The 23,866-nt window shown below is 47.3% G+C and overlaps 1 protein-coding gene across 4 annotated transcripts in view; it reads left to right on the forward strand.

The window, feature by feature from the left end:
* LOC138801675 (integrin alpha-M-like) overlaps nt 1–23,866 on the forward strand; it is an 84,351-nt gene that overhangs the window by 43,369 nt on the left and 17,116 nt on the right. For all 4 annotated transcript variants that reach the window (XM_069984732.1, XM_069984735.1, XM_069984733.1 and 1 more), the window contains one exon: nt 23,066–23,173. In XM_069984732.1, coding sequence (XP_069840833.1) covers nt 23,066–23,173 — 108 coding nt within the window. The remainder of the gene's footprint in view (nt 1–23,065; nt 23,174–23,866) is intronic.

Consider the following 23,866-nt stretch of genomic DNA (forward strand, 5'->3'; position numbering starts at 1 on the left):
CAGGCCACAGTATACAGGAGGGGATATATTCTATACCAGGGGTGTAACATAGCCCAGGCTACAGTATACAGGAGGGATATATACTATACCGGGGGGTGTAACATAGCCCAGTCCACAGTATACAGGAGGGGATATATACTATACCGGGGGGTGTAACATAGCCCAGGCCACAGTATACAGGAGGGGATATATTCTATACCGGGGGTGTAACATAGCCCAGACCACAGTATACAGGAGGGGATATATTCTATACCAGGGGATGTAACATAGCCCAGGCCACAGTATACAGGAGGGGATATATACTATACAAGGGGGGTGTAACATAGCCCAGGCCACAGTATACAGGAGGGGATATATTCTATACCGGGGGGTATAACATAGCCCAGGCTACAGTATACAGGAGGGGATATATACTATACCAGGGGTGTAACATAGCCCAGGCCACAGTATACAGGAGGGGATATATTCTATACCGGGGGGTGTAACATAGCCCAGGCCACAGTATACAGGAGGGATATATACTATACCAGGGGATGTAACATAGCCCAGGCCACAGTATACAGGAGGGGATATATTCTATACCAGGGGGTGTAACATAGCCCAGGCCACAGTATACAGGAGGGGATATATATATAGTATACCGGGGGTGTAACATAGCCCAGGCCACAGTATACAGGAGGGATATATACTATACCAGGTGATGTAACATAGCCCAGGCCACAGTATACAGGAGGGGATATATACTATACCAGGTGATGTAACATAGCCCAGGCCACAGTATACAGGAGGGGATATATTCTATACCAGGGGGTGTAACATAGCCCAGGCCACAGTATACAGGAGGGGATATATTCTATACCGGGGGATATAATATAGCCCAGGCCACAGTATACAGGAGGGGATATATTCTATACCGGGGGGTATAACATAGCCCAGGCCACAGTATACAGGAGGGATATATACTATACCAGGGGTGTAACATAGCCCAGGCCACAGTATACAGGAGGGGATATATACTATACCAGGGGGTGTAACATAGCCCAGGCCACAGTATACAGGAGGGATATATACTATACCAGGGGGTGTAACATAGCCCAGGCTACAGTATACAGGAGGGGATATATTCTATACCAGGGGGTGTAACATAGCCCAGGCCACAGTATACAGGAGGGGATATATTCTATACCGGGGGGTGTAACATAGCCCAGGCCACAGTATACAGGAGGGGATATATACTATACCAGGGGATGTAACATAGCCCAGGCCACAGTATACAGGAGGGGATATATACTATACAGGGGGATGTAACATAGCCCAGGCCACAGTATACAGGAGGGGATATATACTATACAGGGGGATGTAACATAGCCCAGGCCACAGTATACAGGAGGGGATATATACTATACCAGGGGATGTAACATAGCCCAGGCCACAGTATACAGGAGGGGATATATACTATACCGGGGGGTGTAACATAGCCCAGGCCACAGTATACAGGAGGGGATATATTCTATACCAGGGGGTGTAACATAGCCCAGGCCACAGTATACAGGAGGGGATATATTCTATACCAGGGGTGTTACATAGCCCAGGCCACAGTATACAGGAGGGGATATATACTATACCGGGGGTGTAACATAGCCCAGGCCACAGTATACAGGAGGGGATATATTCTATACCAGGGGTGTAACATAGCCCAGGCTACAGTATACAGGAGGGATATATTCTATACCAGGGGATGTAACATAGCCCAGGCCACAGTATACAGGAGGGATATATTCTATACCAGGGATGTAACATAGCCCAGGCCACAGTATACAGGAGGGGATATATTCTATACCAGGGGTGTAACATAGCCCAGGCTACAGTATACAGGAGGGATATATTCTATACCAGGGGATGTAACATAGCCCAGGCCACAGTATACAGGAGGGATATATTCTATACCAGGGATGTAACATAGCCCAGGCCACAGTATACAGGAGGGATATATACTATACCAGGGGGGTGTAACATAGCCCAGGCCACAGTATACAGGAGGGATATATACTATACCAGGGGGGTGTAACATAGCCCAGGCCACAGTATACAGGAGGGGATATATACTATACCGGGGGTGTAACATAGCCCAGGCTACAGTATACAGGAGGGGATATATTCTATACCAGAGGGTGTAACATAGCCCAGGCCACAGTATACAGGAGGGATATATTCTATACCGGGGGTGTAACATAGCCCAGGCCACAGTATACAGGAGGGATATATACTATACCGGGGGTGTAACATAGCCCAGGCCACAGTATACAGGAGGGGATATATACTATACCGGGGGGTGTAACATAGCCCAGGCCACAGTATACAGGAGGGGATATATTCTATACCGGGGGATGTAACATAGCCCAGGCCACAGTATACAGGAGGGATATATACTATACCAGGGGGTGTAACATAGCCCAGGCCACAGTATACAGGAGGGGATATATACTATACCAGGGGGTGTAACATAGCCCAGGCCACAGTATACAGGAGGGATATATTCTATACCGGGGGGTGTAACATAGCCCAGGCTACAGTATACATGAGGGGATATATCCTATACCAGGGGTGTAACATAGCCCAGGCCACAGTATACGGGAGGGATATATACTATACCGGGGGTGTAACATAGCCCAGGCCACAGTATACAGGAGGGGATATATTCTATACCGGGGGTGTAACATAGCCCAGGCCACAGTATACAGGAGGGATATATACTATACCAGGGGATGTAACATAGCCCAGGCCACAGTATACAGGAGGGGATATATTCTATACCGGGGGGTGTAACATAGCCCAGGCCACAGTATACAGGAGGGGATATATACTATACCAGGGGTGTAACATAGCCCAGGCCACAGTATACAGGAGGGGATATATACTATACCGGGGGGTATAACATAGCCCAGGCTACAGTATACAGGAGGGATATATACTATACTGGAGGGTGTAACATAGCCCAGGCCACAGTATACAGGAGGGGATATATTCTATACCAGGGGATGTAACATAGCCCAGGCCACAGTATACAGGAGGGGATATATACTATACTGGAGGGTGTAACATAGCCCAGGCCACAGTATACAGGAGGGGATATATTCTATACCAGGGGATGTAACATAGCCGTCCACAGTATACAGGAGGGGATATATACTATACCGGGGGGTGTAACATAGCCCAGGCCACAGTATACAGGAGGGGATATATTCTATACCAGGGGATGTAACATAGCCCAGGCTATAGTATACAGGAGGGGATATATTCTATACCAGGGGATGTAACATAGCCGTCCACAGTATACAGGAGGGGATATATACTATACAGGGGGTGTAACATAGCCCAGGCTACAGTATACAGGAGGGGATATATTCTATACCAGGGGGTGTAACATAGCCCAGGCCACAGTATACAGGAGGGGATATATACTATACAGGGGGTGTAACATAGCCCAGGCCACAGTATACAGGAGGGGATATATACTATACCGGGGGTGTAACATAGCCCAGGCCACCGTATACAGGAGGGATATATACTATACCAGGGGATGTAACATAGCCCAGGCCACAGTATACAGGAGGGGATATATTCTATACCAGGGGATGTAACATAGCCGTCCACAGTATACAGGAGGGGATATATACTATACTGGAGGGTGTAACATAGCCCAGGCCACAGTATACAGGAGGGGATATATTCTATACCAGGGGATGTAACATAGCCCAGGCCACAGTATACAGGAGGGGATATATACTATACCAGGGGAGGTAACATAGCCCAGGCCGCAGTATACAGGAGGGGATATATACTATACAGGGGGTGTAACATAGCCCAGGCCACAGTATACAGGAGGGATATATACTATACCAGGGGAGGTAACATAGCCCAGGCCGCAGTATACAGGAGGGGATATATACTATACCAGGGGATGTAACATAGCCCAGGCTACAGTATACAGGAGGGGATATATTCTATACCAGGGGGTGTAACATAGCCCAGGCCACAGTATACAGGAGGGGATATATACTATACAGGGGGTGTAACATAGCCCAGGCCACAGTATACAGGAGGGGATATATACTATACCGGGGGTGTAACATAGCCCAGGCCACAGTATACAGGAGGGGATATATTCTATACCGGGGGTGTAACATAGCCCAGGCCACAGTATACAGGAGGGGATATATACTATACCGGGGGTGTAACATAGCCCAGGCTACAGTATACAGGAGGGGATATATTCTATACCAGGGGATGTAACATAGCCCAGGCCACAGTATACAGGAGGGATATATTCTATACCAGGGGATGTAACATAGCCCAGGCCACAGTATACAGGAGGGGATATATTCTATACCAGGGGTGTAACATAGCCCAGGCCACAGTATACAGGAGGGATATATACTATACCAGGGGGTGTAACATAGCCCAGGCCACAGTATACAGGAGGGATATATTCTATACCGGGGGATGTAACATAGCCCAGGCCACAGTATACAGGAGGGGATATATTCTATACCGGGGGATGTAACATAGCCCAGGCCACAGTATACAGGAGGGGATATATACTATACCGGGGGGTGTAACATAGCCCAGGCCACAGTATACAGGAGGGATATATTCTATACCGGGGGATGTAACATAGCCCAGGCTACAGTATACAGGAGAGGTATATTCTATACCGGGGGATGTAACATAGCCCAGGGCACAGTATACAGGAGAGGTATATTCTATACCGGGGGATGTAACATAGCCCAGGCTAGGGCTGGGCGGTATACCGCAAAAATACCGATAGCGTCACTGGCGTTGGTTAACCGACCGCAACTCTGCCAGGACGGTATCTTCGGTATTTCCCCCCCACACACACACCACACCCGGCGGCCGCATGCTCTGGTGCAGGGAGAGAGAGGGGTCCCGGGTGGAGAGGTGGAGGCTGGAAAGCTGATGCTCCGATTCACCTCCCGAGCCAGGATTCACAGACTGCACATAGACCCAAAGCAACCAAAAACCATAATTAATAAGCATAGCTGCCAGGAATAAAGACACAGACACCGATTTAACTTTTGCTGGGTGGTGATCGGCCACAGCTTTTAATTATTTCTCAAACCAAACCAATAACCGGGCACGTAGTGCCGAACTCTTAGACCGAGGGCTGTAAAGGGGTATGCCGGACGTCAGACTCCTGCCGTGCAAGTCCGCCTTACTAACCCAACACGCCTGCTTAGCAGGTAATTTCCGCCACGGAGGAGACCCTGTAGCCCTACACGGGCTCCGACCACCACCCAACAAAGAGGGCCTGCTTAATGCCATCTTGGATGCAAGAGAATTACATCAGCTCAATATATATCAGAGCACTCCATCAACCGCCATCAATCTCTGTTATCGCCCTTTAACCGGTGACGCTCCACCCTAGAGCATCATCGAACAAAACAGGACTTGTGAGTGTTCAGTGGGAGGTAGTGGATACCATACCAAGAGTCCTAGATGTTACACACCGCAGATTATTGTCGCCATGCCTGATCTCTGCAGATTGAGCAGCCCCCAGTGTAGAGTTCTCCACAATCCAAACCAATGAGTGAACCTAGAGAAGAAAAAAGATAAATTTAAAACAACCAAAACAGCAGCTTCAAAACCCATGTAGTGTGCAAAGCAAGAGCGAATGGTAACGCCTATTGCAAATGAACTCAGTCTAGGAAAGGTCTTGCTGCTCCATAGCCACCTCTAATGTAAGGGAGTGTGTCTCTAAGATTAAAACAGTGAAGAAGTGGGGGGTTAATCCTTGTGAACTAAGAATCTATTACCTAGAACCATGATTTCTGAAAGTCGACCACAAGCCACTCTGAACAGGCCGAGCATGAGACGGTCTGCAGTGGTGCTCACACCCTGTAATCACGGAATCACTCCTTAACTTATGGACCCAGACTCAGATCGGGTTTTTTCTCATGATATCCCCATTTAAGAGAAAAGGACCTCACAAATATCAAAGTCTACTAAAACCGCTCAAACAACTTGGCCTCGTATGAGGACTTGCAAGCCGAAGGGCAAAGCTGAATAAGTAGCCAAGATAATTGAAAGGCGATGGCACTCCATGGGCATGTGCTCCCTTCTTCACCCCTTAAGAGCCTGGCATATAGGGAAGACTAAGTGACATCTTCTCTATCCAACATTAAGCATAAATACAATTCTGAGCAAGATCCCGAGAAACCCGACTACCTTAAGTGCAATGAATGATCAATTGTAAACTTCAGCAGTGCGGCAGGATCAGCAGCAATTTCCCAACAGTCCATCAAAGAGAACCACCTTCCCACACCTTACCGTAATGCTGCCACATGGCCAGGATGACCGGTGAGAAGTGACATCCATTGAGGTCCACTAGGTGGGCATGGCCTGCCCATCATACTAGACCCAGAGAGAAGCTTACAAACAACCTGCAAACAAAACTGAGACATATCACTGCACAAATGTCATCAATACCAGGAACATGGTGAACCCTGAAATAAATAGAATATTCTAAGCAGTGAAGGACTGGTAAGATAGATGTCTACAGACAGGAAGGAAAGCCAAGCTATTAATGCATGAGACCACACTCATAATGTCCATCCACAAACCAACTGGGCTGATGGGAAAGATGTGTGTTTATTTATTCTTAGTTTTATGATTAACCCCTTCATGACAGCCCAAAATGGCCTAAATGACCGTGCCAATATTTATTGTTGCATTTCAGGAACAAGTGTACTGTGTAATGGTGCCTTTTATGACAAATATTTATGGGGTGAATTTATTTATTTTTTTATTATTATTTAGTTTTATGATCAAATAATTATACTCTTTTTGGAAGGAGAGACACTCAACATCCTACTAATATAGTGGCAGAGATGTTACCACGTTAAGTTTCAAGCCTGTTCCTCAAAGCCCATGGTCAGCCTCTAATGGCCTACTGAGATGTATACAGTGTTCAGGCCACTTGGATCCTCGGTAGTAAGAGAGAAGTAGCAAGCGAAAATCCCTTAGGCATAACCCGACAGAAGGGGGCTAAAGCCGCTTAAGGTTCCCTCCTCATACCCAACAAACCATCAAGGAGATCCAGCAACCTCCGCAATTCTGCAGAAGGAAAGCCGGCTTCATAAAAACCATCCACTCCAGGGAGGAGCTGGAATACAAACTAGTGCAAGAATATGAACAATGCAATGAGTGGTTGTGGTGGGGCTCAATATAATAGAATATTAAGCGCAGCAGGAGGTGTACAGACAAGGCAGCAACCAGACAGCAGACTCTATATACAACCAGACAGCAGACTCTATATACAACCAGACAGCAGACTCTATATACAACCAGACAGCAGACTCTATATACAACCAGACAGCAGACTCTATATAAAACTGAACTGAAAACCAAAACACAAAATACCAGCTGCTTACTTATAGGGGTGCTGGTAGAATCAAGGAGCCATCGCTGTTACGCTCACTGGCGTCCTACTGCTCGTTACCTGGGGTCTATAATCTAGATGGATAGGAGGTCTGGGAGAACGCATGGTGATATATGTATATATAACCAGTTCTCAAAACCTATACATTATATAGAATATCTATAAAGAACACCTATGCACTATACAGAACAATTTGAGACCACCCAGGCCACAGGCAAGCAGCAACCAGCCTTGGATTTCTGTGAAGTGTATGGGGACGATGCTGCTAGTGATGGCACTGGATGTCAGCTTGTTTCCATTGTTTGTTGATAAAATGTGAAAATACTTAAATGAAATAATCTTATTTTAATTGCAACTCACTTTGATTCCATGTAAAACTAACCTTATTAGTCTGTATAAAACAGAAAGTATATATGTGCACAGGTGTAATTAAAATCATGACCACTAGATGGTGCTGTTCACACTGTAATAGGCAGATGTAAGTGTCTCCTAACAGTCTGACATGTACATTACTGAGCTATATTGTGACAGTCAGGTAGTTGTGCTAATACACCGGCCTAAGCTGAGATACCCGCAGACTGTCATCTATCATTGTCATCTATTATCATGATCTATCTACGGTAGCTATTCGCTGATTAAAATCCTACTGTACCTGCATCTAATTTCCTTACATATAGAAGTGTCCTCAGACTCAGAATAGCGACCTATGACCCATAGCCCAACCCGGGTGAAGCACGTCTGGAGCCAGGTGTCTTCTCAATCCGAGGTAGCTGACTTGGCGTACTCTGTCTGTGGGGGTCATTCCCTATCAATCACATATTGATCCACCGATACCAAGGACCAAGTGTCCATATATTGGCTGGAATAAAATTATTATTTTACCTCCTCATCTAATGAGGGAGGCACCATCTTTTAGGGAAGGACAGCTGCTCTGAAAGTAAATGGCACCAGATGGGGAGGACAATTTACCCACAAACATTCAGGGCAGCTAAAACTTTGGAGTCACCCCCCCCCCCCTTACCCCACCGAGCGACATTTACTCACAAACTACAGGCGGAGCGGAAAGCGTCAGACAAGGCTCTGGAGGATCCATCATTACTGAAATCACTGCTAGAGCAACTGGATCATGTCTTAGTGTGCTTGTCTGGACCAGGCCGCCACCCTGGGAAAGCGAGGTCACCGCTGGAGCCACAGGATCAGGGCTTGGCGTGATTGTCTGGACCAGGCCGCCACCCTGGGAAAGCGAATTCACTGCTGGAGCCACAGGATCAGGGCTTGGCGTGTTTGTCTGGACCAGGCCGCCACCCTGGGAAAGCAAATTCACCGCTGGAGCCACAGGATCAGGGCTTGGCGTGATTGTCTGGACCAGGCCGCCACCCTGGGAAAGCGAATTCACTGCTGGAGCCACAGGATGAGGGCTTGGCGTGTTTGTCTGGACCAGGCCGCCACCCTGGGAAAGCGAGGTCACCGCTGGAGCCACAGGATCAGGGCTTGGCGTGATTGTCTGGACCAGGCCGCCACCCTGGGAAAGCGAATTCACTGCTGGAGCCACAGGATCAGGGCTTGGCGTGTTTGTCTGGACCAGGCCGCCACCCTGGGAAAGCAAATTCACCGCTGGAGCCACAGGATCAGGGCTTGGCGTGATTGTCTGGACCAGGCCGCCACCCTGGGAAAGCGAATTCACTGCTGGAGCCACAGGATGAGGGCTTGGCGTGTTTGTCTGGACCAGGCCGCCACCCTGGGAAAGCGAGGTCACCGCTGGAGCCACAGGATGAGGGCTTGGCGTGTTTGTCTGGACCAGGCCGCCGCCCTGGAGAAGCGAGGTCACCGCTGGAGCCACAGGATGAGGGCTTGGCGTGCTTTTCTGGACCAGGCCGCCACTCTGGGAAAGCGAGGTCACCGCTGGAGCCACAGGATGAGGGCTTGGCGTGCTTTTCTGGACCAGGCCGCCACCCTGGAGAAGATGGGCCCCGCCCCCTCCAGTCAGTGCGCACTATGTGACCAGACTCCTCGGATCTGGAACGCTCAAGCAATCCCGGAACCCCTAGAATGGAGTCAGGAGTAGCGTAGAATGATACCAGGCTGAAACGCGGCAACAACAGCGCCACAAACCCTGAGAGGAACATAAAAAGTGGGACCTGTGCCTGAAAATATGGGACAGTAACAGCATCACAATATGGTCCATTCACCTCAGGATACTGAGGGGGACCAGTATAGTCTATAGAGGATGAGCCCTCATTAGAGAGCACTACCACCTCACCAGTGGGCTGTATGGTGATTGGGGGGGGGGGCTGTATGGTGATGGGGGGAGGCTGTATGGTGATGGGGGGAGGCTGTATGGTGATGGGGGGAGGCTGTATGGTGATGGGGGGAGGCTGTATGGTGATGGGGGGGGGGCTGTATGGTGATGGGGGGGGCTGTATGGTGATGGGGGGGGGCTGTATGGTGATGGGGGGGGCTGTATGGTGATGGGGGGGGGCTGTATGGTGATGGGGGGGGCTGTATGGTGATGGGGGGGGGGCTGTATGGTGATGGGGGGGGATGTATGGTGATGGGGGGGGCTGTATGGTGATGGGGGGGGGCTGTATGGTGATGGGGGGGCTGTATGGTGATGGGGGGGGGGCTGTATGGTGATGGGGGGGGGATGTATGGTGATGGGGGGGGGGCTGTATGGTGATTGGGGAGGCTGTATGGTGATGGGGGGGGGGGGGCTGTATGGTGATGGGGGGGCTGTATGGTGATGGGGGGGCTGTATGGTGATGAGGGGGGCTGTATGGTGATGGGGGGGGGCTGTATGGTGATTGGGGGGGCTGTACGGTGATGGGGAGGCTTTATGGTGATGGGGGGGTTAGAACAGCTAATAAGTGAGGTGCAGCCTCATGAGCAGCAGCTGTAAGTGGGCATAAAATGTCTCTGAGGCAAATAAGAGGGAGGGGGATGGGGTGGAGGGCACATGGGACAGGGAGAGAATAGCCGGCACTGTGCATCTCTGGGTGACATGGAGTCACTTACTATGAGGTGCTGGTAACCAAAGTGCCAGCATGGGGCCCAGCTGCTGTGAGGGGCAGATACACAGAACAGACATCCAAACTCCAACCAGGGAACTACTGAGGGATTACCAGAGGGGGCGGAGCTCAGACAGCAAGTGTCTCACCAGAGGGGGCGGAGCTCAGACAGCAAGTGTCTCACCAGAGGGGGGCGGAGCTCAGACAGCAAGTGTCTCACCAGAGGGGGGCGGAGCTCAGACAGCAAGTGTCCTCACCAGAGGGGGCGGAGCTCAGACAGCAAGTGTCCTCACCAGAGGGGGCGGAGCTCAGACAGCAAGTGTCCTCACCAGAGGGGGCGGAGCTCAGACAGCAAGTGTCCTCACCAGAGGGGGCGGAGCTCAGACAGGAAGTGTCCTCACCAGAGGGGGCGGAGCTCAGACAGCAAGTGTCCTCACCAGAGGGGGCGGAGCTCAGACAGGAAGTGTCCTCACCAGAGGGGGCGGAGCTCAGACAGGAAGCGTCCTCACCAGAGGGGGCGGAGCTCAGACAGCAAGTGTCCTCACCAGAGGGGGCGGAGCACAGACAGCAAGTGTCCTCACCAGCCCTCACCCTCTGCCTGGTCACACACACAGTGTTACCAGCAGCTTCACATCAGCACAAGCGGCCATGGATTCTCCACACACACCGGCTGCAGGTCCCTCCTGTGGAGACTGAGGGCAGGAAGAGGAAGGTCAGGTTCCTTAAGGCAGAGGGAGGGGCCAGAGCAAGGAGGGAATCCGGCCTATTGGCCACAGAGCTCATAGGGAACATACAGGAGCTGTGTCTGAGAGGGGTGTGGGAGGAGCTACAGCCTCACAGGAACTGTTAACCCTTTCCTGGCAGCTGCTGACGATCAGGTTATAGGAGGAAATAGAGGAGAGTGCATGTGCAGTCAGTGTATACCCCCCTCCATATCCAGTCAGTGTATACCCCCCCTCCATATCCAGTCAGTGTATACCCCCCCTCCATATCCAGTCAGTGTATACCCCCCCCCCTCCATATCCAGTCAGTGTATACCCCCCCTCCATATCCAGTCAGTGTATACCCCCCCATATCCAGTCAGTGTATACCCCCCCATATCCAGTCAGTGTATACCCCCCTCCATATCCAGTCAGTGTATACCCCCCTCCATATCCAGTCAGTGTATACCCCCCCCCATATCCAGTCAGTGTATACCCTCCATATCCAGTCAGTGTATACCCCCCATATCCAGTCAGTGTATACCCCCCCTCCATATCCAGTCAGTGTATACCCCCCATATCCAGTCAGTGTATACCCCCCCTCCATATCCAGTCAGTGTATACCCCCCTCCATATCCAGTCAGTGTATACCCCCCCATATCCAGTCAGTGTATACCCCCCTCCATATCCAGTCAGTGTATACCCCCCCATATCCAGTCAGTGTATACCCCCCTCCATATCCAGTCAGTGTATACCCCTCCATATCCAGTCAGTGTATACCCCCCTCCATATCCAGTCAGTGTATACCCCCCTCCATATCCAGTCAGTGTATACCCCCCCATATCCAGTCAGTGTATACCCCCCCTCCATATCCAGTCAGTGTATACCCCCCCTCCATATCCAGTCAGTGTATACCCCCCATATCCAGTCAGTGTATACCCCCCCTCCATATCCAGTCAGTGTATACCCCCCTCCATATCCAGTCAGTGTATACACCCCCTCCATATCCAGTCAGTGTATACCCCTCCATATCCAGTCAGTGTATACCCCCCTCCATATCCAGTCAGTGTATACCCCCCTCCTCCATATCCAGTCAGTGTATACCCCCCCTCCATATCCAGTCAGTGTATACCCTCCATATCCAGTCAGTGTATACCCCCCTCCATATCCAGTCAGTGTATACCCCCCTCCATATCCAGTCAGTGTATACCCCCCCCCATATCCAGTCAGTGTATACCCCCCATATCCAGTCAGTGTATACCCCCCCTCCATATCCAGTCAGTGTATACCCCCCATATCCAGTCAGTGTATACCCCCCCTCCATATCCAGTCAGTGTATACCCCCCATATCCAGTCAGTGTATACCCCCCCCATATCCAGTCAGTGTATACCCCCCATATCCAGTCAGTGTATACCCCCCTCCATATCCAGTCAGTGTATACCCCCCCATATCCAGTCAGTGTATACCCCCCATATCCAGTCAGTGTATACCCCCCTCCATATCCAGTCAGTGTATACCCCCTCTCCATATCCAGTCAGTGTATACCCCCCCATATCCAGTCAGTGTATACCCCTCTCCATATCCAGTCAGTGTATACCCCCCTCCATATCCAGTCAGTGTATACCCCCCATATCCAGTCAGTGTATACCCCCCTCCATATCCAGTCAGTGTATACCCCCCTCCATATCCAGTCAGTGTATACCCCCCTCCATATCCAGTCAGTGTATAACCCCCCCTCCATATCCAGTCAGTGTATATCCCCCCTCCATATCCAGTCAGTGTATACCCCCCCTCCATATCCAGTCAGTGTATACCCCCCCCCCATATCCAGGCAGTGTATACCCCCCATATCCAGTCAGTGTATACCCCCCCTCCATATCCAGTCAGTGTATACCCCCCATATCCAGTCAGTGTATACCCCCCCTCCATATCCAGTCAGTGTATACCCCCCCTCCATATCCAGTCAGTGTATACCCCCCATATCCAGTCAGTGTATACCCCCCTCCATATCCAGTCAGTGTATACCCCCCCATATCCAGTCAGTGTATACCCCCCTCCATATCCAGTCAGTGTATACCCCCCATATCCAGTCAGTGTATACCCCCCATATCCAGTCAGTGTATACCCCCCCTCCATATCCAGTCAGTGTATACCCCCCTCCATATCCAGTCAGTGTATACCCCCCTCCATATCCAGTCAGTGTATACCCCCCCTCCATATCCAGTCAGTGTATACCCCCCTCCATATCCAGTCAGTGTATACCCCCCCTCCATATCCAGTCAGTGTATACCCCCCCTCCATATCCAGTCAGTGTATACCCCCCCTCCATATCCAGTCAGTGTATACCCCCCATATCCAGTCAGTGTATACCCCTCCATATCCAGTCAGTGTATACCCCCCCTCTATATCCAGTCAGGTGCCTTCCATACTGTATACTGCTGCAGGACAAGGGATCCTGCTGCGGGGGCTGGAGAGGAAGGCTGGAGATGTGACAGGCTGCACACAGACAGCAGCGCCCCCTCCAGTGTGAGCTCAGCGCTGCTGCTGCCGGGCGGCTCTCTCCTCCTAGCTTCTCTGGAAGCTGCACGGTGAGCCCTGCCCCCCCCCCTCTCCCGCACATACAGTTGGGGTCAGGTATGGGTCGGCACCTCCATGCTTTACTGGCCACCGCACTCTGTACCGCACAGGAATCCTCGGAGCCCCGTTATGTTTTGTCAGTGCTGGAAGCGGCCGTGTGTGACGCTCAGTCCGGGACACAGATACATGTGCTACAGCACCGAGTGACAGGCCGAGGATTCATGTGGGGGAGAGAGAGAGCGGTGCCCGGGGGAGCAAGGAGGTGCCGACCTATACCTGACCCCCTGCAGCCACTGAGTGACTGGGGATAGATAGATAGATAGATAGATAGATAGATAGATAGATAGATAGATAGATAGATAGATAGGAGATAGATAGATAGGAGATGGATAGATAGATAGATAGATAGATAGATAGATAGATAGATAGATAGATAGATAGGAGATAGATAGATAGATAGATAGATAGATAGATAGATAGATAGGAGATAGATAGATAGATAGATAGGAGATAGATAGGAGATAGATAGGAGATAGATAGATAGATAGGAGATAGATAGGAGATAGATAGATAGGAGATAGATAGATAGATAGATAGATAAGAGATAGATAGATAGATAGATAAGAGATAGATAGATAGAGAGATAGGAGATAGATAGATAGGAGATAGATAGGAGATAGATAGGAGATAGATAGGAGATAGATAGATAGATAGATAGATAGATAGATAGGAGATAGATAGATAGATAGATAGGAGATGGATAGATAGATAGATAGATAGATAGATAGATAGATAGATAGATAGATAGATAGGAGATAGATAGATAGATAGATAGGAGATAGATAGATAGATAGATAGATAGATAGATAGATAGGAGATAGATAGATAGGAGATAGATAGATAGATAGGAGATAGATAGATAGGAGATAGATAGATAGATAGATAGATAGGAGATAGATAGATAGATAGATAAGAGATAGATAAGAGATAGATAGATAGATAGATAAGAGATAGATAGATAGAGAGATAGGAGATAGATAGGATAGATAGATAAATAGGAGATAGATAGATAGATAGATAGATAGATAGGAGATAGATAGATAGATAAGAGATAGATAGATAGATAGATAAGAGATAGATAGATAGGAGATAGATAGATAGGAGATAGATAGATAAGAGATAGAGATAGGAGATAGATAGATAGATAGATAGATAGATAGATAAGAGATAGATAGATAGATAGATAAGAGATAGATAGATAGATAGATAGGAGATAGATAGATAGATAGATAGATAGATAGATAGATAGATAGGAGATAGATAGGAGATAGATAGATAGATAGGAGATAGATAGATAGATAGAGATAAATAGATAGATAGATAGATAGGAGATAGATAGATAGGAGATAGATAAGAGATAGATAGATAGATAGATAGATAGATAGATAGATAGATAGATAGATAGGAGATAGATAGATAGATAGATAGATACATAGATAGATAGATAGGAGATAGATAGATAGATAGGAGATAGATAGATAGATAGATAGATAGGAGATAGATAGATAGAAGATAGGAGATAGATAGATAGATAGATAGATAGGAGATAGATAGATAGATAAGAGATAGATAGATAGATAGATAGATAAGAGATAGATAGATAGATAGATAGGAGATAGATAGATAGATAGATAGATATATAGATAGATAGGTGATAGATAGATAGATAGATAGGAGATAGATAGATAGATAAGAGATAGATAGATAGATAGGAGATAGATAGATAGATAGATAGGAGATAGATAGATAGATAGATAGATAGATAGGAGATAGATAGATAGATAGATAGATAGATAGATAGATAGATAGATAGATAGGAGATAGATAGATAGATAGATAGGAGATAGATAGAGAGATAGATAGATAGGAGATAGATAGATAGATAGATAGATAGATAGATAGATAGATAGATAGATAGATAGGAGATAGATAGGAGATAGATAGATAGGAGATAGATAGATAGATAGATAGATAGATAGATAGATAGATAGATAGGAGATAGATAGATAGATAGATAGATAGATAGGAGATAGATAGATAGATAGATAGATAGATAGATAGATAGATAGGAGATAGATAGGAGATAGATAGATAGATAGAATGAATCTTGGAGCAGCACGACTGTTGTCAATCAGGTGGGTGCCAGCAGGTATAGTCCTGACGAGACTTTGCTATGTAGATTTAGAAATCGCCCACAGCACACCGGTTTTAGCAAAAAAATCAAGTGAATTTATTCCATGGTGAAACAGCACAACACAATGTTAGATAGCAGCGACGTTTCAACGACCTCCGTCTTCTTTTTCAAGCGTGATAACATAGCAAACACAAGACCTTCTTATACTAGTGATTTGATTGGTGCAGACCAGTGATTGGTGCATAAGTACACGTGATTTAAGGTTTGACTTGCAAACATAATTACATTTTACATTTGTACAAAGCATTTATAAAAATATTTTACATGTGCCAAGTGTAGTGATTAAAATATAGAAGCTCGAGCCAGACGGCGAGTACATAATATGTCCATAATTGAAGTGTAAATACATCAATTGAAGTGGTCATCTTCTCACCACCCATAGAGTCAGAGATCGAACCACAGCAGCAGTGCGCCGGCTGGCGCTGGAGTGCAAGTAAGGAAACACCCATCTATCTATCTATCTATCTCCTATCTATCTATCTATCTATTCCCTATCTCCTATCTATCTATCTCCTATCTATCTATCTATCTATCTATCTATCTATCTCCTATCTATCTATCTATCTATCTACCTATCTCCTATCTATCTATCTATCTATCTCCTATCTATCTATCTATCTATCTATCTATCTCCTCTCTATCTATCTATCTATCTATCTATCTATCTATCTATCTATCTCCTCTCTATCTATCTATCTATCTCCTATCTATCTATCTATCTATCTATCTATCTATCTCCTATCTATCTATCTATCTATCTACCTATCTCCTATCTATCTATCTATCTATCTCCTATCTATCTATCTATCTATCTATCTCCTCTCTATCTATCTATCTATCTATCTATCTATCTATCTATCTCCTATCTATCTATCTATCTATCTATTCCCTATCTCCTATCTATCTATCTCCTATCTATCTATCTATCTATCTATCTATCTCCTATCTATCTATCTATCTATCTACCTATCTCCTATCTATCTATCTATCTATCTCCTATCTATCTATCTATCTATCTATCTATCTCCTCTCTATCTATCTATCTATCTATCTATCTATCTATCTATCTCCTCTCTATCTATCTATCTATCTCCTATCTATCTATCTATCTATCTCCTATCTATCTCCTATCTATCTATCTATCTCCTATCTATCTATCTATCTATCTATCTCCTATCTATCTATCTATCTATCTCCTCTCTATCTATCTATCTATCTCCTATCTATCTCCTATCTATCTATCTATCTCCTATCTATCTCCTATCTATCTATCTATCTATCTATCTCCTATCTATCTCCTATCTATCTCCTATCTATCTATCTATCTCCTATCTATCTCCTATCTATCTATCTATCTATCTCCTATCTATCTATCTCCTATCTATCTATCTATCTATCTCCTATCTATCTCCTATCTATCTATCTATCTATCTATCTATCTATCTATCTATCTATCTATCTATCTCCTATCTATCTATCTATCTATCTATCTATCTATCTATCTATCTATCTATCTCCTATCTATCTCCTATCTATCTATCAAATCAAATCAAATCAAATCAAAAAAGCTTTATTGGCAGGTCCAAGTTACACACTAGCATTGCCAAAGCATGGGGAGAATAGGGAGTTGAGGAAATGGGATTCACCCGGGGTCGGTGTACAGGGGTTCATGATGTATCATGGTGGTGGTGGTGGGGGGGGAATACATTCAGGGTCGGGGTATTGGAGTCCATGACCTATCGGGGTTGGGGTATCGGAGTCCATGACGTATCACGCTCCTCTCAGTCTATGGCAGGCAGTGACGTATTGTGCCACTATAGTCGCTGTGGTCTCTTCTTCTCCCAGCAGGATGGGTAGTTTCTCTTCCTCCTCCATGGTGGAGAAGCCTGGGAGGAGGTTGGAGAGTCTCCTATAGTGAGTGTCCCTCACTGCTGAGTATTTGGAGCAGTGTAGCAGGAAGTGGGCCTCATCCTCCACGGCCTCCTGGTCGCACTGCTGGCACAGTCGGCTCTCCCTGGGGATGTAGCTCTGTCGGTGCCGCCCAGTTTCAATGGCCAGGTTGTGGGCGCTCAGTCTGTAGCGGCTCAGGATCTTCCGGTCTCTGGGGTTGGGAAGCTCCTCCAGATATGGGGCCAGTCTGTATTCCCTCTGCAGGCTCTGGTACACGGCCAGCTTCTGGGATGCTCTGACCTCCTCCCTCCATTCTTGGACATAGTCTTCTTGTCTCCTGGTTATTGTGTTCCTGATCCCGGCTTTTGTGAGCTGGTATGGTGGGATTGTCTGGTTGGGCTGGGTTCCAGAGGGTATGTTTTGGGGCTCTGCTTTGCCTGGGGCCCCTTGGTGTAGCAAGGCTTTATGGTGATAGGACCCTTCACTACTACCATGTAGGTGACCCCAGAATGACAGCGCCCTCTTCTGGATAGTTAGGTGCAGGGGGAATCTGCCCAGCTCTGCTCTACAGGCACAGTTAGAGGTGCTTCGATGGACCTGGAGGAGATGCTTACAGAACTCCAGATGGAAGATTTCCGTTGGGCTGGAATCCCATTTTGACCAGTCGGGGTATGTGTGAGGACCCCAGACCTCGCTGCCATACAGGAGAATTGGTGCAATAATGGAGTCAAAGATTTTAAGCCAAACCCTGACAGGTGGCTTAAGGTGGTAGAATTGTCTTCTGATGGTGTAGAAGGTTTTGCAGGCTTTGTCTCTCAGCATCTCGATGGCAGATTTGAAGCTCCCCGTCTGTTCTATTATCAGGCCCAGGTACGTGTAGCTGCTGGTGGCTGTAAGGGGCTGGTTGTGTAGCGTGAAGGTAGGGGACCCGGCTGACTTTGTTTTCCTTCTCTGGAACACCACAGTGTTGGTCTTTTTGAGGTTGATGGGTAGAGCCCATGTGGTGCTGAACTTCTCCAGGATGGCTAGCTGGTCTTGGAGACCTTTCTCAGATGATGATAGGAGGAGAAGGTCATCCGCATACAGAAGGAATTTCACCTCGGTGTCATGGAGGGTGAGACCTGGTGTTGGGGAGGACTCCAGGGCTACTGCTAGCTCATTGATATAAATGTTGAAGAGTGTTGGGCTGAGGCAGCAGCCCTGCCTGACTCCTCGGCTCTGCTGGAAATAAGCCGTTCTCTTCCCATTTACCTTCACGCAGCATTGGTTCCCAGTGTAGGAACTTTTGATAACATCATAGGTCTTTCCCCCTATTCCACTCTCCAGCAATTTTAGAAGCAATCCTGGGTGCCACACCGAATCGAAAGCCTTTTTGAAGTCCACAAAACAGGCGTATATTTTTCCTTTCTTTGTGTTGTGGACGTGGCTCTGGATGAGGCGGTGCAGGGTATAGACATGGTCCGTGGTGCGGTGGTTCGGCATGAACCCTGCTTGGCTTTTGCTGAGGACATTGTGCTGGGTGAGGAAGCTGAGGATTCTCTGGTTCAGGATGTTGTTGAAGAGTTTCCCCAGGTTGCTGCTGACACATACCCCCCGATAGTTGGCCGGGTCGTACCTGTCCCCGCTCTTGTGTATTGGGGTTATGACACCTTGGTTCCAGGCACGAGGGAAGTAGCCAGAGCTCAGCACAATGTTGTACAGTTTTGCTATGGCCGCCTGTATTGCTGGTGGGCTGTACTTGATCATTTCGGGGGGGATGCCGTCAGTACCGCTGGCTTTCTTACACCTTATAGTTGATAGTCTCTCAGAAATCTCCTGCGGTGTTATAGGTAAATCCAGAGGGTTTTGGAAGTCCTTCAGTATCTCCTCCATGGTCTTCAGTTTTGATATAATTTGTTCTTGGTCCGGGTTCCGTTCCTCTTTCGGGGTGTCTCCATAGAGGTTTTTGAAATATTGGAGCCAGATGTTGCCGCTCTGAATGTGGAGTGTGTTTTTCTTTCCCTTTGTGCCCAGGTGGTTCCATAGTTCCCAGAAGGAGTTTTCTTGGAGGGCGTCTTGGAGCTGGGTGAGCTTGGTTAAGGTGTACTCCTGTTTTTTCCTTCTGAGAAGGGTTTTGTATTGCCTTTGTATTGTGTCATAGGCCTCCCGCAGTTTAGTGTTGTTGGGGTCCCTGTGCTTTTTATTTGAGGCCGATCTTAGGGTCTTCCGTACACCTTTGCACTCCTTATCAAACCAAGCGCTAGGATTTTTTTCTTTTGTCTTCTTGTGGCTACTCTTTTGCAGGTCAGCCATTTCTGCCATGGTGTAGAATATATTATTAAGATCCCTTACCGCTTGGTCCACTCCTTCTGGGTTACTCTGGTACACCTTGTTGTTAAAGTTGTTGAGCATCCCTTGGATTTTTGGTTCAGTGTGTATCTCTTTATACTTGAGAGACGACATCTTGGACCACTTGTAGGATGGATGTAATGGGAAAAGTCCGGCCTGATGGGGTTTTTGTCCCGGTGGTTTGTTTGTGGACTTAATATAAAGGACTATCTGGTTATGGTCCGACAGGTGTGATTGTGGATTGACTATGAAGGCCCCAATGTCTGAATGGCCCATATCTGTCTATCTATCTATCTTCTATCTATCTATCTATCTCCTATCTATCTATCTATCTATCTATCTCCTATCTATCTATCTCCTATCTATCTATCTATCTATCTATCTATCTATCTATCTATCTATCTATCTCCTATCTATCTATCTATCTCCTATCTATCTCCTATCTATCTACCTATCTATCTATCTATCTATCTATCTATCTATCTATCTATCTCCTATCTATCTATCTATCTATCTATCTATCTATCTATCTCCTATCTATCTATCTATCTATCTATCTATCTATCTATCTCCTATCTATCTCCTATCTATCTATCTCCTATCTCCTATCTATCTATCTATCTATCTATCTATCTATCTCCTATCTATCTATCTCCTATCTATCTATCTCCTATCTATCTATCTATCTATCTATCTATCTATCTATCTATCTATCTCCTATCTATCTATCTATCTATCTATCTATCTATCTATCTATCTATCTCCTATCTATCTATCTATCTCCTATCTATCTGTCTGTCTATCTATCTATCTATCTATCTATCTCCTACCTATCTATCTCCTATCTATCTATCTCCTATATATCTATCTCCTATCTATCTATACACACACACACACATATATATATATATACACATAGATAGAGCAAACAATATAGGCAGCACACTAAACAAACTGTGGAGGCCAGCAGTCGAATACCAAGTCAGCTAGTAAAAAATACTCTGCAGCACTCTGATGGTGATACAAACGTGGATTTATTCCATATAACAATATGCAGCAAACTTCACAAGTAATATACAATGTTTCGGCGTCTCCTACGCCATTTTTAAGTGGCACTTGAAAATGGCGTAGAATACGCCAAAACATTGTGTATTAGTTGTGACGTTTGCTGCACATTGTTATATGGAATAAATTCACGTTTGTATTACCATCGGAAAATGGGGTTTTCAAAAGGGGTGTGGCTTTTAAAAGGGGCGTGTCATAATTATCGTTCAATTTATCGTTACCGCGGCTACATGTACGATAAACCGCGATATTGATTTAGGCCATTATCGCCCAGCCCTAGCCTGCACCAACTGTCACTGTAAGGCCTGTAATCACTGTCACTGTAAGGCCTGTACCTACCGTCACTGTAAGGCCTGTACCTACCGTCACTGTAAGGCCTGCACCAACTGTCACTGTAAGGCCTGTACCTACTGTCACTGTAAGGCCTGTACCTACCGTCACTGTAAGGCCTGTACCTGCCATCACTGTAAGGCCTGTACCTACTGTCACTGTAAGGCCTGTACCTACCGTCACTGTAAGGCCTGTACCTACCGTCACTGTAAGGCCTGTACCTACTATCACTGTAAGGCCTGTACCTACCGTCACTGTAAGGCCTGTAATCACTGTCACTGTAAGGCCTGCACCAACTGTCACTGTAAGGCCTGTACCTACCGTCACTGTAAGGCCTGTACCTACCGTCACTGTAAGGCCTGTACCTACCGTCACTGTAAGGCCTGTACCTGCCGTCACTGTAAGGCCTGTACCTGCCGTCACTGTAAGGCCTGTACCTGCCGTCACTGTAAGGCCTGTACCTACCGTCACTGTAAGGCCTGTACCTACTATCACTGTAAGGCCTGTACCTACTATCACTGTAAGGCCTGTACCTACCGTCACTGTAAGGCCTGTAATCACTGTCACTGTAAGGCCTGTAATCACTGTCACTGTAAGGCCTGTACCTACCGTCACTGTAAGGCCTGTACCTGCCGTCACTGTAAGGCCTGTACCTGCCGTCACTGTAAGGCCTGTACCTACCGTCACTGTAAGGCCTGTACCTGCCGTCACTGTAAGGCCTGTACCTGCCGTCACTGTAAGGCCTGTACCTACCGTCACTGTAAGGCCTGTACCTACTATCACTGTAAGGCCTGTACCTACTATCACTGTAAGGCCTGTACCTACCGTCACTGTAAGGCCTGTAATCACTGTCACTGTAAGGCCTGTAATCACTGTCACTGTAAGGCCTGTACCTACCGTCACTGTAAGGCCTGTACCTGCCGTCACTGTAAGGCCTGTACCTGCCGTCACTGTAAGGCCTGTACCTGCCGTCACTGTAAGGCCTGTACCTACCGTCACTGTAAGGCCTGTACCTACCGTCACTGTAAGGCCTGTACCTGCCGTCACTGTAAGGCCTGTAATCACTGTCACTGTAAGGCCTGTACCTACCATCACTGTAAGGCCTGTAATCACTGTCACTGTAAGGCCTGTACCTGCCGTCACTGTAAGGCCTGTAATCACTGTCACTGTAAGGCCTGTACCTGCCGTCACTGTAAGGCCTGTACCTACCGTCACTGTAAGGCCTGTACCTGCCGTCACTGTAAGGCCTGTACCTGCCGTCACTGTAAGGCCTGTACCTACCGTCACTGTAAGGCCTGTCCCTTGGAGCTTTTTGTATGTGTAATAACTATGCTGCTGGAACACACTGAGTTTCCCCATGGTGGGACTATTAAAGGACTTATCTTAATGACGGAGATAGGAGAGCGCCTTTAATACAAGAGATGACTGGTCGGCCATGGTTGGTGTCTCCTGCAGGTCATCAATCTGGGCCAGCGGCGGCTGCCTCTCTCCATCATCTTTCTGGTTCCTCTCCGTCTGGGAAACGCTTCAGTGTGGAAGAAGCCAAAGATCAGCAGCTCCAAGGTACAACATCTGCTCCTCCGAGCTCCGCTGTGTCTATAGCAGCCCGGGCCGGCGTCTGTAGGTGAACAAGGCTGATGAGCAGCCTCACGCCAATGTCATGGAAGGGGACCAGGCACTCCTCAGACCATCCAAAGCCCAGAGCCCTCATAGCCTTTATACTAAGGTGTATGGGGGCCTCTCCAGTCTCCACCATCCTAACCACCTAACATAACAACCCTCATACACTAAACCCCGACCACCTACCTAACATAACAACCCTCATACACTAAACCCCGACCACCTACCTAACATAATAATCCTTATACACTAAACCCCGACCACCTACCTAACATAACAACCCTCATACACTAAACCCCGACCACCTACCTAACATAACAACCCTCATACACTAAACCCCGACCACCTACCTAACATAACAATCCTAATACACTAAACCCCGACCACCTACCTAACATAACAACCCTCATACACTAAACCCCGACCACCTACCTAACATAACAACCCTCATACACTAAACCCCGACCACCTACCTAACATAACAACCCTCATACACTAAACCCCGACCACCTACCTAACATAACAACCCTCATACACTAAACCCCGACCACCTACCTAACATAACAACCCTCATACACTAAACCCCGACCACCTACCTAACATAACAACCCTCATACACTAAACCCCGACCACCTA

Source organism: Dendropsophus ebraccatus, chromosome 9, assembly GCF_027789765.1.
Source record: "Dendropsophus ebraccatus isolate aDenEbr1 chromosome 9, aDenEbr1.pat, whole genome shotgun sequence".
Classification (NCBI taxonomy): domain Eukaryota; kingdom Metazoa; phylum Chordata; class Amphibia; order Anura; family Hylidae; genus Dendropsophus; species Dendropsophus ebraccatus.